The following is a 16,490-nucleotide window of genomic DNA, read 5'->3' on the forward strand; positions in this document are numbered from 1 at the left end:
AGATGAAGGAACAAGAATTTGCACCAGTAAAACCTGCCCTAAAAGAATGGCAAAGGGATGTTCTCTAAATGCAAAGGCAACAGTGAAAGAAGTAATCCTGTAACATCAGAAGAAAAAGGACACAGTAACTAAAATATGGGTAAATACGATAGGCTTTTCTTCTCCTCTTGAGTTTTCTAAATTATGTTAGAAGATTGAAATTAAAATTATATCCTTGACTGAGGTGGTTTTCAAAATACGTAGAGAAAAGAGTTAATTTATACTGAATGGGGAGGACAAAGGGACAGAGAGTAAGACTTCTATATTTCACTGGAAATGATAAAATGGTAACATCATCAACTTGTGATAAATCATGTACATATTACACCTACAACAACTAGTCAAAGACTAGTATTTAGTCAAAGACATTTACTTGAAAACACTACAGATAACCAATGCACTATAATTCAGGAAAAAGAAAAGAGAAAAACAATAAAGGGCATAAATAGAAAACAACAAATAAAATGGCTGACTTTAGCCCGAATATATCAATAACTACATTAAATATAAATGGTCTAAATACACCAATTAAAAGAGATTCAGAGATTAGATTAGATTGGATATTCAGAGAATAGATTAGAAACTAACATAACTATATGCTATCCATAAGAAACTCACTTTCATTATAGTGATAAAGGCAGGTTTAAAGAAAAAGGACAGGAAAAGATAATATAAATATTAATCAGAAGAAAGCAGGAGAGACTATATTAATATCAGATAAAGTAAACTTCAGAACAAAGAAAACTACTAGGGACATCAAGGGGACATTATATAATGATAAGAGTGTCAACCCACCAAAAGACATGGCAAACCTAAACATGTATACAACAAACAACAGAGCTGCAAAATACATGAAGCAAAGACTGATAGTAATGAAAGAAGAGAGACAAATCCACAATCACAGAGACTCCAACACTCCCCTCTCAACAATGTATTGAGATAGAAAATCAACAAATATATGGAACTCTACAATCCCATCAACCAAGAAGATCTGATCAACACTACAGAACACGTTATGAAGCAACAGCAGACCCACAGAACAAATGCCAAGTCAGACCATATTCTGAGTCATAAAACTTTAGCAAATTTTTAAGAATTGAAATTATAGTGTATTCTCCAGCTACAACAGAATCAAACCAGAAATCAACAACAGAAAAAGAAGAAAATCTCCAAACACTTGGTAATTAAGCAAAACATGTCTAAATAATCCACAGAAATCAATATATACAATGAAATAAATAAAATAATATAACAGAATTGTGAGACATAGTGAAAGCAGTGTTTAGAGGGAAACTTTAGCACAAAACATGCATACACAACAAAGAGGAAAACCAATAAGCTCAGTTCCTATCTCAACTCCCTAAAAAAAGAATAGCAAAATAAATCTAAAAACATAAGCATGAATGGTGAGTGCTGTGAAGTGTGTAAACCTGGCGATTCACAGACCTGTACCCCTGGGACTAATAATACATTATATGTTTATAAAAAAATAAAAAAAATTAAAACAGAAAAAAAAAGTAAATAATCAATTAAAAAATGGACCAAAGATCTTTAAAGACATCTCACCAAAGAAGATACACAGATGGCAAGTCTAACATATGAAAAATTGCTCCATATCATATGGTATCAGGAAAATGACATTCAGATAATGATGAGATACCTCCACACACCCATCAGAATGGTCTAAATCCAGAACACTGACAACACCCAATGCTGACGAGGATGTGGAGCAACAGGAACTTTATTCACTGGTGGTGGGAATGCAAAATGGTACAGCCCTACTGGAAGACAGTTTGGCAGAATGCTACAAAACTAAGCATATTCTTACCGTGAGATCCACCAATTGTGCTCCTTGATATTTACCCACAGAAGTGAAAAAAAATGTCCATGGAAAAATCTGCTTGGGGATGTTTATAGCAGCTTTACTCACAATTCCAAAACTTGGAAGGAATGAAGATGTCTTTCAGTAGGTGAATGGATAAATAAGCTGGGGTACATTCACATAATGGGAAATAATTCAGCCCTAAAAACGAATGAGCTCTCAAGACATCAGAGAACATGGAGGAACTTTAAATGCATATTACTAAAATGAAAGAAGCCAATGGGCAAGTCCATATACTGTGTGATCCTAACCATCTGACATGATGAAAAGGCAAAACTATAAAAAATTCCATGGTTGCCAGGGGTGTGAGGTACCGGGAGAGGGATGAGTGGCAAGAGCACAGAAGATTTATAAAGGAGTGAAAAGAGTCAAAAAAAAAAAAAAAAAAAAAAAAGCATGAAATAATAACATTAGAAATCAATGAAACTTAAAACAGAAGTACAGAGAAAATCATTGAGTTTTACCAAATGTTTAAAGAACGAACACCAATTGTTCACAAATTCTTCCGAAGAGGAGAAGGGAATACTTTCCAACTCATTATATAAGGCCAGTATTACCTTGCTACCAAAACCAAAGCTCTCACAAGAAAATTTAAGATCAATATTCTCATGAATATACATTGAAAATCCTCCAATTAGACTAGCAAACTAACTGAGACAACTTATAAAAAGGATTACACATTATACAGTACAGGATTAGTTTTCTCCTAAGTAAGGTCTTGCCTTTGTCTGTGGCTCCTGGGGAGTCACCTCTAAGCCCTTGCTTGGAATGTCCTGCCTGAAAGAGTGTTTTTGCTTACTTGGATGTCTCTGACAATATGGTTCAGCTCAACCTAAGGAGGGACTGGAGAATCTGTGACTGAGCCACAATAAAAATTCTAGACACCCAGTAAGGTGAACTTCTTCCCCTGTTGGCAATACTCCAAGGATATTTTCATCACACATCATTGTTGGGAGAAGTAATAAGTACTGTCTGTACAACTCCACTGGGGGAGGACAAAAGGAAGTTCTACAATTGCAACACTCCTGGACCCTGTCTTAAGCACTTCTTCTTTTTGCTGATTTTAATCTGTATCCTTTGGAATAATAAGCCATAACTGTGGCATAACAACTTTCACTGAATCCTGTGAGTGCTTCCAGAGAATTATCAAACCTGAAGGTACTCTTGAAGACCCCCAAACTTTCCAATAATCAAGAAGGATTTATCCCAGGAATGTAAGAGGTTGGTTCAAAATATGAAAATCCATTGATGGAATACAGCATATTAATAAAGAACAAAAAATATATGATCATCTCAACAGATGGATAAAAAAGTGTTTGACTAAAGCCAATATACTTTGAGGATAAAAACACTCTACAATGGAAGAAAAGGGTACTTCCTCAAACTGATAAAGCATATCCACTGGAGACCCACAGCTAACATCCTATTGAATGATGAGGGCTGAAAGCTTTCTGTCTAAGATGGGAATAAGACAAGGATGTGTGCTCTTGTTACTTCTATTTACCTTTGCTCTAGAAGGTCTAGTCAGGGCAAATAACAAGAAAATGACGTAAAAGGCCACCAAACTGGAGAATAAGTAGAGCTACCTGCAGATTACATGAATACATGATTTTGTACAAACAAAATCCCAAGGAATCAAAGAAAAACAAAAATCAAACAAACAAAAAAACCCCAAACCCATTAGAGCTAATAAACTAGTTCATCAATGTTGCAGTATATAAAACTAGCAATTAACAATCTGAAAAAAAACAGAAAACAATTCCATTTACAATAGCATTAAAAAGAATAAAATACTTAGGAGTATATTTAATCAAAGAAGTGCAAAGCTTACACACTAAAAACTTCAAGATATTACTGAACGAAATTAGAGAAGATCTAAACAAAAGTAAATGCACCTTGGGTTCATAGTACGGAAGACTTAACAATGTTAAGATGTCAGTATTTTCCAAATCGGTCTATAGATTCAATGTAATCCCCATCAAATTCCAGCTGGCTAAGAAGTATGGACTGACAAACTGATCTTAAAGTTCATATGGACATGACAGGGTCCCAGAATAGGCAAATAATCTTGAGTTGAAAAAAAAAAGATTGAAGTTGAAGGACTCACAGTTCCTGATTTTAAAACAAAGCCATAAAATCAAGACAATGTGATACTGGCATACAGACAGACATATAAGACTAATGGGACAGAATAGTCAAACAGAGTATTAGTCAAATAATTTCCTACGAGGGGGCCGAGACCATTTAATGGCAAAAGGACAGTGTATTCAACAAAAAGTGCTCGGAAAACCGCATATCCACAAGCAAAAGAGTGAAGTTGGGTCCTTACCTAACACTATATACAAAAATTAACTCAAAATGAATCAAAGACCTAAACCTAAGGGCTCTAACTATAAAACTCTTAGAATTTCATCCAAGTTAAAAACTACATGTCAGGGGCACCTGGGTGGCTCAGTGGGTTAAAGCCTCTGCCTTTGGCTCAGGTCATGATCCCAGGGTCCTAGGATGGAGCCCCACATCGGGCTCTCTGCTCGGCAAGGAGCCTGCTTCCTCCTCTCTCTCTGCCTGCCTCTCTGCCTACTTGTGATCTCTGTCAAATAAATAAATAAAATCTTTAAAAAAAAAAAAACAAAAACAAAACTACATGTCAAAGGACATCAACAACAGAGTATAAAGCAACCCACAGAATAGGAGAAAATATGTGTAAATCACATATCTGATAAAGAATTAATATCTAAAATACGAATTAAAATATAAATAAAATATAAATATCTAAAACAAGAATTTCTAACTTCTTAGAAATAAGAATTCCTAAAATGCAATACTAAAAAACAAACACCCCACTTCAAAAATAGGCAAAGAAATCGAACGAACATTTCTCCAATGAAGATATAAAATGGCTAACAAGCACATGAAAAGGGTCAACATCACCAACCATGAAGGTAATGAAGTAATGGAAATCAAAACCACAACGAATTGCTTCATACTCACTAAGGTAACTATTACCAAAAAGACAGTACTGGTAAGGATGAGGAGCAACTGGAATCCTGGCACAGTGCTGGTGGGAATGTAAAATGGGGCAGGCGCTGTGGATGAGTCTGATGGTTCCTCAAAGAATTAAAAACAGACCTGCCACATAAACCAGCAATCCCAATCCCAGGCGTATAACCAAGACAATGGCAAGCCTCCCTTCACAAAAACATGAACACAAATGTTCAGAGCAGCATTATTTGTAAATAGTTCAAAAGTGAAGAAAACTCAAATGGTAAACATTTACTGATAAACAAGCAAACAGACTGCAGAATATTAGTCAGCTATGAAAAGAAAGGAAGTATCATTACATGCTAAAAAAAAGATGAACCTTGAAAAAAAACTGCTACATGAAAGAAGTGAGTCCCAAAAGGCCACCTATCCTAGAAGGCCTAGAATAAACAAATCCATTGAGACAGAAACTAGATGTTGGTTTCTAGAGACTGGGAGGAGGGAAGAATGGAGTCCTCCCCACTAGTGGATAACAAAAATGCTTGGAATTAGGTGCTGGTGATGGTTACACAATTGTGACTATACTAAAACCCACTGACTTGTATTCTTTACCAGAGTGAATTATATGATGTGTGAATTATATCTCGATAAAAAGCAAAATTAAATAAAATGTATAATTAAGAAAGAACAAGATTCAGTGACTTCTACCAGAAACTGCTGAGACCACAGCAGCCTCACCTGCTCGTAGATCTCGATGGCTTTCTGGTACTGCTCCAGCTGGGCAGCATACGCTGCCACTTTCAGCAGACACTTGTTAGCTGAACTGAAATCAAGAACCAGAGCCAAGTAAATTAATAATCCAACAGAAAAATTAAAAGGTATCCCAGTACAACACCTTTATTTGGTACAGCCCGATATGCTCCCAGAGTACAGTAAAAGTTTGTCTTTCATCACACGTAACAAAACCCATTTAATTATATTAAGAAAAACAGCACTTGCCTGTTGGATTCTTCCCCTTTGTAATAATCAGCTGATTGTTCATAATGTGCAATAGCCTGAAAAACACACATGCATTTTATTCAAACTGCTTCTCAGAAGAGCTACAATTACACATTAAATTTGCAGTGGTATTATTCCTATAGATAATAAACTTATTTCAACAGCACACCTTTCACAGCTGGCCTCCTTTCTTTGGGGGAGACAAGAAAGCATGCACATCCAGAAGCCTAGTGACAGAATACTTACCATCTATCAAAATCTCTTCCTTCCTTTCCCCGAAGCAAATGCCCAGCTACATCATTTCCCCAGCCCCCAATGCAATTCCAGGTCATTGTGTCCTGTTGTTTCCAACAGAATGTAAAGAGGCATGCTATGAGCCTCTTCCAGGCTTGGCCTGTCCATCTAACTGTGCACCCTTCTCCAGGTCTCATCCCCTCCCAAGAGCTAGAACGCCAATGACCAAGTCTGGAGTGATAGTGGAAGCCAAAAACTGAAGACAGCAGAACTGCTGTCCACCTGATTCCTAAATTACTACAAAGGGCAGAATATACTTCAACCACCATGTACCCACTGCTGCCAAACCCAGGACAGCGACACTGGATGGTTATTTTAGAGACATATGAAGCATTTTAGATCTACAGCTTACCACAGCAGCACAGAATTTCCTCCTTAATACCTTAAGTGTCAGCTAGAATAAGGATGTTGCCTTCAATCTAAAATGTGTGGTGCTAAAGTAACAGTCAAATGGAGAGGAAACAAGTTGCAGGCTGGAAAGCTAGAAACCCTGTGGCATAACATAGAGTGAAATCAAGCATATGACAACTCAGAAGGCAGAACACAAACACATCCCTACTGGAGCCAGAAACTCCAAGAGAAGAAGCTCTATGGCAGCAAAGTTTTGTGAGAGAGAAGAACTCAGGAAAGAATTAGCTTGTTTGTAGGCAATTATAAAAGGAATAGGCAAAGTCCAGTGATAGGGCCTGGTAAGACTGGAAAGGCCAATGACCTCTATATCCCAAACAGCAAAACGTAAGCTTGAACAACATTTTAAACTAGGTGTCTGACAAACTTTTCTGTAATTGCCCAAATTATAAATATTTTAGGTTTTGTGAGCCATACGATCTGTTGCAACAACTTAGCTCTCCTGCAGTGCCACAAAAGCAGCATGTCTATGTTCCAAAACCTTTATCTGTAGACAATGAAATTTTGACTTCACGTGATTTTTATGTGTCATGAACTGCTTTTTTCCCCAACAGTGATTAAAAAATGCAAAACCTATTCTTTTTTTTTTTTTTTAAAGATTTTCATTATTCATTTGACAGAGAGAAAGATCACAAGTAGGCAGAGAGGCAGGCAGAGAGAGAAGGGGAAGCAGGCTCCCCGCTGAGCAGAGAACCTGATGCGGCACTTGTTCCCAAGACTCTGAGATCACGACCTGAGCCGAAGGCAGAGGCTTAACCCACTGAGCCACCCAGGCGCCCCGTAAAACCTATTCTTTGTCAGAGAGAGAGAGAGCACAGGCAGGCAGAGTGGCAGGCAGAGGCAGAGGGAGAAGTCGTCTCCCTGCCAAGGAAAGAGCCCGATGTGGGACTCAATCCCAGGATACTGGGATCATGACCTGAGCAGAAGGCAGCTGCTTAACTGACTGAGCCACTCAGGTGTCCCTGTAAAACCAATCTTAACTTGTGGGTGTTAAAATTCAAGGTTTTCCCAGTAAGTCCTAAAGAGGAAGCTGGCATTATGCAAACAGTCTACAGATGTTCCCTTCCCACTAAGCCCATAGCTTTAAGGAAGTTCCAAGTAATGACTTAAGAGGGAGGCACAAAGACAAAACAACAAACCAAAGAGGCTTAGGGAACCATGTTAAAGTTTTGGGTATGGCTCCTCAGAGCTGACTGGAAACAGACAGACTTGGCCATAATGCCTCAGCCCCCACTTTCTGCAGGTACTAGTACAATGACCAAGACCAAAAATGACTTGGTTTATAGAATTTGTTTACCTCTGAGGCCTCAGGCTAAAGGGGCCACAACCAATATTAGCCAAGTCTGGACTACAAAGCACATTGACAATGTGTGAAAAACTGACATTTCTGGGCTTATTATTTTTCTTTTTTTAAGATTTTGTTTATTTATTTGATAGAGAGCACAAGTAAGCAGAGCAGCAGACAGAGGGGCAGGCAGAAGGAGAGAAGCAGGTTTCCTGCTGAGTAGAGAGCCTGGTGTAGGGCTCGATCCCAGGACCCTGGGTTCATGACCCAAGCCGAAGCCTAACTGACTGAGCCACCCAGGCACCCTGACATTTCTGGGTTTAAACAATTATGGTTTGGGTCTTTTTGGTCAGCCTACTCTAACTAATATGCTCCCCCAATAAATTTTCTGAGTATTATTTATAACAGAGGCAAAATTAGAAACAAGGCAAGTGGTTAAATATAATAGACTACTACCCTAAGATTAATGATGGGGGGGGACGCCTGGGTGGCTCAGTTGGTTAAGCCACTGCCTTCGGCTCAGGTCATGATCCCAGTGTCCTGGGATCGAGTCCCACATCGGGCTCCTTGCTCAGCAGGAGCCTGCTTCTCCATCTGCCTCTGCCTGCCACTCTGTCTGCCTGTGCTCACTCTGACAAATAAATAAATAAAAAATCTTAAAAAAAAAAAAAAAAGAATATTGATGGGGTGCTTGGGTGGTTCAGTTGATTAAGGGTCCAACTCCTGATATCAGCTCAGGCCTTGATCTCAGGGTTGTGAGTTCAAGCCCTGTGTTGGGCTCCACGTTGGGGGGGGGGGGGGGAGCCTCCTGGAAAAAAAAAAAAAGATAATGACAGATAGTATCAATATGGAAATTTCTTCATGAAATATTAAATTAACAAAAATACATGAAAGACACACTGTGGCCCTCTTTTTACAAATACATAAACACATATAGAAAACATCTGGGATAGATTCCTTTGGAGCATTTGTCAGATCTGTCACATACACATGCCTGTGGGATGATCTGATCAATGCATTTATTCTCCCACTAAAATGTAAGCTCTGCGAGAGCAGGTTATATGAGAGTTTCACTCACCATTATGTCCCTGAGCCTAGCATGTCTATCATACAGCAGTGCTCAATAAACAGATGCTAAGTGAATGAAGGCAAGCTGCATTTCAAATGATGGCCCCTATAACTCCTGGGGGCGGGTGGGGAGTGTCACTACGTATCTCTACAGTTCTTACAACACCAGATCTCAATGAACAGTGTTGGGTTGAACTGTCTGTAACTGCTGTTTTGGGGGTAAAAATAAATGGCCAAATGTGGACAATTTGGTTTAACCTAATAGTTCTTAAATAATGATAGTGGTTCATCGAAATGTTATAACTGTAAACTACGGCTAGATTTATCATAGTAAAAAAGAAAACCAAAACTTGGTTTTTAATAATACTAATTAAAACAATAATCAAACTTTATGATATTCCCAAGTTTTGACAGAGGCTGTAGTAGAAAGGAAAGCCTTATCTAGTGGCTTAACAGAGAAGTTTCAGAGAAAAGAGGTTGTCACAGCTCATTTTTTTGGGGGGGGGGTGCTTTAAAACAGAATTTCAGAGGCTGAAATTCAAATTATTCATTCATTCAACAAGTATTTATTCACTCAGTGTTTTGCTTTACTATGTAAGCAAAAACATGTGGTTGACAGGTCTCCTGGCTTTACAAAGCATGCAGTCAAGTGGAACTAACATTATAAAGTAACACAGAAGGTTCAAAGTGCTGGAGATCATGATGGAGATATTTATGGAGGTGCAAAGGAAATTCATGGTGGGGGGTGATAACTAAGAGGTTCCTGAGGTTTAAGAGTCAGTAACCTTAATGAAGCCATGTGCCCACATGGCTCTAGCAGCCTAACGTCCAGGCAAGTTTAGTCAATGGTGACAAGAAAAAACAGGCTAATTAGAAGAACTACTGTGCCACTGCATGGCAGTCAGCTAAAGCTTTGGCTGGCCAGGGGGTGTCACTGGTTGTCATTAAGTGATTTGGTACTAGCAGTACCACCCTATATCCACTGGGTGCTGCCAGAGTTGGACAGTAAGTACCTGAGGACATGTGGAACACTCAGCTACATGAATAGCTTCAAGGCTGCTGACCCACTCTGGGTAGCAAAGATAGCAGAAAGGCCTGATAGTGAAAAAAAATGAACAAGAAACCAAAGAACACACTTACAAAGACAGTACTCACTGACTCCAAAACAAATGATGATGACGCTGCTATATAGGAGCTAAAACTCTGACATATGCTATCTTCCTTTTAGAATGAACAGAAATGCCAATGGTCTGCTGTCCCAGAGAAAGGCATGTAAATGTCACTGAAAACATCTTAAGATGAACACATGTCCACTGTGGTTCCTATATATACAATTCCTCCAAAGACATGAGAATTTGGAAATATCCTCTCTGTAGGAAACCATCACCTCCATGATTTAGCCTCAAAGACCACAATTTTATACATAGAGTAAGCACAGGATACCATTTGATAATGATATAGGAGTGTATGAAAATAATTCTAACAAATACAATGTGGTGACGACCTCCCACTTAACTCCCATGTAGCATGAAAAAATCTCCAAGACATACTGTTGAGTGAAAAAAAAATTAAGTACATATTGATTGCATATATTAGTACACAGGATGATATGTATAATCAAATATACACACACAAAACCAATATTATATATTTTCTATAGATAACACAGAAGAAAGCTTTTAAAGCTATACACCGGAGTGGAAACAGTTGATTACCACCTGAAAAGAGGTAACTGACTAGGTTATCGATGAGATTCATGATTAAAGGGATTTCTGTCTTAGTTAAAATATTTTGAATTTTAAAAACAATCATAAAGTAAAAGCATATCTCATATAGGGACACCTGGCTGTCTCAGTCATTGGGGCAACTCTTGATCTCAGGGTCCTGAGTTTGAGCCCTAGGTTGGGTGTAGAGATTACTTTAAAAAAATCTTAAAAAAAAAAATTAGTATGTATTCAGTTAAAAAGCCAAGATGCAAAACTGCATGGTTAAGCCCATTTGTGTTATGTTAAAGGACACATATTTATAATTTACACTTATATAGGAAACAACTAGAAAGATACACATCAACTATTAACAATGGTTACTTCTGGGGCGCCTGGGTGGCTCAGTGGGTTAAGCCTCTGCCTTCAGCTCAGGTCATGGTCTTAGGGTCCTGGGATCGAGCCCCACACTGGGTTCTCTGCTCAGCGGGGAGCCTGCTTCCCCCTCTCTCTCTGCCTGCCTCTCTGCCTACTTGTGATCTTTCTCTCTGTCAAATAAATAAAATCTTAAAAAAAACAAAAAGGTTACTTTTGGGAGGGGAATGGGGAAAGGACACTTGTCTTTACATTAAATGCTTTTTACTGTTTGATTTTTTAGTCTATGAACATGTATGACTTTTATAATACATATATAAACTCTATTCATTCCTCACGCTGTAGGGAGAACATCGTAATGGAAAAAACCACATTAACCCATTTTGTGACCCCATCTGATAGTTCTGCTTTAGATGATCCTAAGCCCCATGAGTCTTCCTCACTGCAACATCGTCCCACATAAAATGAACTATGATCCTACATAAGTATTTCCCACTCTGCCCTTCCTGCTTCATTTGGACTAGACACACCCAGATGTGAAGCAGAGTCGTAAGAAACAATGAATTGAATGTATCAGGCATCTGACACCTTAGAGAGAATTGCTCAAAGTCAGCTTTCTCCACACAGCTAGTATACATGCGCAGGGCTACAACCTTAATTTTCCATTTACTGTATTTCAAAGGTCCTGTAAATCCCCTGGCTTCTATTATCTTCATGAAGGCACCAACCTTCTCCTCCATAGGCTGTGGAGAATACTTGGTAGTACAAAGCTTATTTGTGGTGTGACACTTCCTACTCCACTGAACATCTATCCCAGGAATCAGTTCTGATCTACCACATTCTAGGGACTGGCTCTTCTGAGAACACCGGAAAGTACCAGACAAAGACCTGCCCTACTATCCCTGTGTAGAAGATACAGGTACCAATTGGCTGCATACTGGAACACACTGGGAAATAGTAATCTGGTTCATAAGGACTCGCACCAGCAATACCATGTTCCTCTACAACTATTTCTGGGTAAGGGGGGAGCTTCCAGAGTCCCCGTGGCCCCCACCCTTTGCCTATGTTGTCCTTTCACCAGCGGGTGCCTGGCAACAGCCTCACAGGTCATCTTTGGATGTCCACACCTGGTTTAGAATTTTAAAATGTAGTGAAATTTACCAGGCACAAGTAGACCCTTCCCATTAGAAATCTGCTTGCTGTTTCTTACAATTTCAAAGACCATGATAAATATCAAAAGTAGAGCACAGCCACCAATAGCAACACCACACATAACAATAAATAGAAAACCAGCTTGTTATCCTGTTATTTAATTAGCCCACCAAAGGAACTGCAATAATATTCCTTCCTGGGGAATCTGGTAAATGTCACGATGCTGGAAAATATATGAATCCTGAAATGAGAGACAAGACCCTCTAGGACTGTGGTACTCATCAGTGTCCTAAAGCAAATGTAATTTCCAAGTCACAAGAAGAATCTACTTTGTAGAGAGATTTAAACGGCCTTCAGATGGGATCAATTCTTTTAGAACATATACCCCTAGATAGGACCTAACATGAACTTGCCACAGGCACACCTACACAGTAACAAACAGTATTAAATCATGTTCTCGAGGGGCTGAAACAGAAATGGATCACAGTTCCTCTGGGTCATTTAAAAGCCCATTTAGGGGCTCCTGGGTGGTTCAGGTGGTTCAGCTGTTTAAGCGTCCGGCTCATGGTTTGGGCTCAGGTCATGATCTCATGGGTCATGGAATAAGATTGAGCCCTGGGTCAAGCTCTGCACTCAGTGAGGAATCTGCTTGAAGATTCTGTCTCTCTCCCTCTCCCTTTGCTCCTCCCCCTACTCTCTCACACACACACACACACACACACACGTGCACAGTCTCTCTTTAAAAGAAATGACTAAATCTTAAGAAAATTTTTCTAAAAAGCCCATTTAAAGAGGACCCATTTATTATTGTTTAATTCATAAAATCAAATAAATGTGAGTTTTTGAAACTCCACACTTTGTTGTTCACTAACTAAATCAGAGAACATATAACAGCTTGTATTAACAGGGAAAAAAATTTATTTGTAGTAAACGAAATGTAAGATACCTTCCATTTATATATACAACTGATTTTTCAAACAATATATATAACTGATAATATAACTGATTTTTCAAACTTAAACTTTGAGCACCAAGCAAAGGCAATAATGTTTCTAAACTGGTGGCTCAGTCAGTTAAGTATCTGCCTTGGGTTCAGGTCATGATGGGGGAGGGGTGAGGGAGGGTCTCTGCTATGCAGGGAGCCTACTTCTCTCTCCCTTTGCCAGCTGCTTCCCCTGCTTGTGCTTGCTCTCTCTCAATATCTGTCAAATAAGTAAAATCTTAAAAAAAAATAAAATAAAATAAACACAGGAGCCCAAATATCAGGGAACACCACAAGGTAAACCCTGCGTGTGCTGAGTAATACTCTTAAATTGCTTTTAAAAGGGCATACCACATCAGCGAAGGGAGATGCCACCTGCTGGCCAACTCGTAGAATGGCAGGAAAACCATCCGGGCATTAGAAGCTGCCATGACAAATCAAAAAAAAAATTTTTTTTAAATTTTTATTTATTTATTTGACAGACAGAGATCACAAGTAGGCAGAGAGGCAGATAGAGAGAGGGGAAGGGAAGCAGGCTCCCTGCTGAGCAGAGAGCCCGATGTGGGGCTCGATCCCAGGACCCTGAGATCGTGACCTGAGCCGAAGGCAGAGGCTTAACCCACTGAGCCACCCAGGCGCCCCGACAAATCAAAAATTTTTTAAAAAGAAGGAAAACAAGAGTATGCTATAGATCATTTTATCCACTCTGAATTTTATGGAGACCCATGTATGAAGTGGTTGCCCGAAAACATGCCCTGGCAGCAGAGGCAGTACAGTGCTGTGGGCACCTGACTCAGAGTTCCTTCCTGACCATGCTGGGCAAGGAGTCGACAATGCAACCTCTGCTAGAAAGACACTCTGCATGACTGCTGTCCCCGCAAAATGATTCAACCTCAATAAAGATATTGAGCCCTTCAAGACACCCTGACCAAAAAAAATATCCCAGCCACACCAGACACATCTCCTTTCTGTTCATTTTCAATTCTGCACCAGGGAGCAAAGAAGGGTTCAGGTTTGGGTCTCCTCACCCTCTCCAGAGTCTACAGATAGCTTCCCCAATGAAAAGGGGCACATGCAACACACTCAGTGGCCCTGATTTAGTCACAAGCAAAGTATTCTTAGAAAACCATGGCATATTATGACAAAAAATGGCCAAATCATGAATTCTGTGTATAAGTCAGTGAATTTTGTGCTGCACAGCTACAAAGTAGTGCTTAGCATGAAGTCAGGGGGCAAAGGTTAACAATACCAATCCGACTTTAGCAGTAAGAGACAACTCCCCCACCAAGATTCTATGTGCTTTGGTAAGTATGCTGCTATGGCAGAGATGGGTACATTATCTGCTTATTTATCAGAGTTCTGGGTTCTTGAGATACATCAGTAAACCAGAGGCAAAGCTCTGTGCAGATACAGGCACCCACTCTAGTGTAGGGAAAGATGATGAATAACAGGAATGATGAGCAAGCATTTGTAGCATATGATGTAAGGCAATAAGTGTGCTGCAAAAAAAGAAAAAGCTAAGGTGGGGGAGGTGTCTGGGTATGTATTTGTGACAGGCCGGGGTTCCAATTTCAACTAGGTGGTCATGATAAGTCTCATGGAAAAGGTAACAAATGAGCAAAAATTTGAAGGACAAGTGGGAGTTAGCCATGTAGGCATCTGTGGAAAAGCCCCACAGAGGAAACAGCAGTACAAAGGTCCTGAGATAGGAGCTCATCTGGCATGTGTGAAGATCAGCAAAGAGGCCATGGTGGCCACAGCATGATATAGCATGGGGGAGAACGGTGAGGCAGAGCAAGAGGAAAGTTCAGAGAGGCAAAGGGATGAAGAGGCAGATCAGTGGGGCCTCAGAGTCCATCTCCAAGGCTATTCCTCTGGGTGAAGAGGAGGCAACATCAGGTTGTAAGCAGTAGAGACACAATCTGATGTACTTTTGACAAGGATTGCTCTGGCAATCCTTACACTGGGAATAGAGGGTCACTATTACTGACAGTATCAAAACCAGTGTAATATATACGAGATTACCATTTCGTATCAGGAGGAAATTTCTTATGCTGGCAACAGTGTCCATCTTGCTAACTTGCTACCATATTACACCTACCCTCTTGATGGTCCCCTGGAATTTTGGTCAACATGCTATTTGTCAGTATAAAGCCCCCTTTCCCTAAGAAAATGCACAGAAACAGATGAGGGTGAATCCAAAAGAAGGGGTGATGAGGACCCTATGCCCAGGACTCAGAACTCCAGCTGGAAAAGAAGGGAGGCCAATTTGGAGGCTCCTTGCAGAGATCCAGGGAAAGCTAACAACAAGGTAGTGAAAGGTGCCCAGATGTGGGAGCATGGAGGACACCATCAGAGAAATCGCCTATAGGCTGGATGTAGAGAAAAGGAGAAGGCAGGGATGCCTATGGTTCGGAGGGGAACATCATGGTGGGGTATCAGAATTCTGACTCAGACATACTGGGTTGGAGGTGATGGTCACAGACAGAAGGGTAGAATCTGAGGTGTAGAGAGAAGTGCGGACTGCAGATGGACTTGTGAGCCACTGGCATACAGATGATCTGTAAAGCTATGATGCTGAGTGCACAGAGAGTACCAAGGGAGCAATGTGGAGTGAGGGAAGACAAGGAGTCAACCCCCGGTGCTCCACACTAGAGGGTGGGGAGAAGAGGAGGCACCATTAGGCACGTGTGCCAGAGGTTGAGAGAAACCATGAGACAAAAGAGAGGAAGAGGGACGCCTGTCTGATGCCAGAGCAGCTCAAGGAGTGCTCTGACTATTCAGATAGGACACAACTGTACTCCTAAGAGCATGCCTGGTGCTCATCAGCCTGGCAGGAACAACCAATGGACTCCACTACTGTTTGTCCTTCTCACTCACACCTCCTGTCTTCCTTCTACAGTACTTAGGACAGTGTTACAAAAACATCTCTCTCCAGAATTGTGGCAGCCTCTGGAGTCTGACAAATGTCTTTCTCTTGCCGAGGTACCTTGAGCCCTGCCAGCCATCTCCTGACTGAGAAGACAGTATGAAACAGGAGGAAGGGCTGGGGCCAGCTTTGCCTCAGCTCCGCTGGTTCCAACCTAAGTGGTTCCAGGCAGTGCAGTCCTTCCAAGTCTGAACTCCTACACCCATAAAGGGACCTCTGTGTTGTAAAGCTGGAAAGCAGTTAAATCCACAGCATGCCAGCAGGAACAGAGCCTGGGAAACAGTGGTGCTCAGTGAGCATTTTCTCCTGCCTCTCTTCTTTTGCTACTATAAACCAGAGCTCAGCAAACCAGACCAGGTGTGGCCAAGCTGGCATTCAGCTCCCTTCCTCCT

At 40.4% G+C, this 16,490-nt stretch overlaps 1 protein-coding gene and 1 pseudogene across 2 annotated transcripts in view; both read right to left on the bottom strand.

The window, feature by feature from the left end:
- The window catches only part of LOC111141518 (NSF attachment protein beta), a 45,957-nt gene that overhangs the window by 8,054 nt on the left and 21,413 nt on the right, over positions 1-16,490 (bottom strand). For both annotated transcript variants that reach the window (XM_022494128.1, XM_022494127.1), the window contains exons 6-7: positions 5,903-5,958; positions 5,642-5,726 (exon numbers count right to left, since the gene is read on the bottom strand). In XM_022494128.1, the coding sequence (XP_022349836.1) occupies positions 5,642-5,726; positions 5,903-5,958 (141 nt within the window). The remainder of the gene's footprint in view (positions 1-5,641; positions 5,727-5,902; positions 5,959-16,490) is intronic.
- Positions 11,455-12,030, bottom strand: LOC111141469 (annotated as a pseudogene).

The sequence above is a fragment of the Enhydra lutris genome, unplaced genomic scaffold (assembly GCF_002288905.1).
Source record: "Enhydra lutris kenyoni isolate GAN:26980312 unplaced genomic scaffold, ASM228890v2 scaffoldscaffold6, whole genome shotgun sequence".
Lineage (NCBI taxonomy): Eukaryota > Metazoa > Chordata > Mammalia > Carnivora > Mustelidae > Enhydra > Enhydra lutris.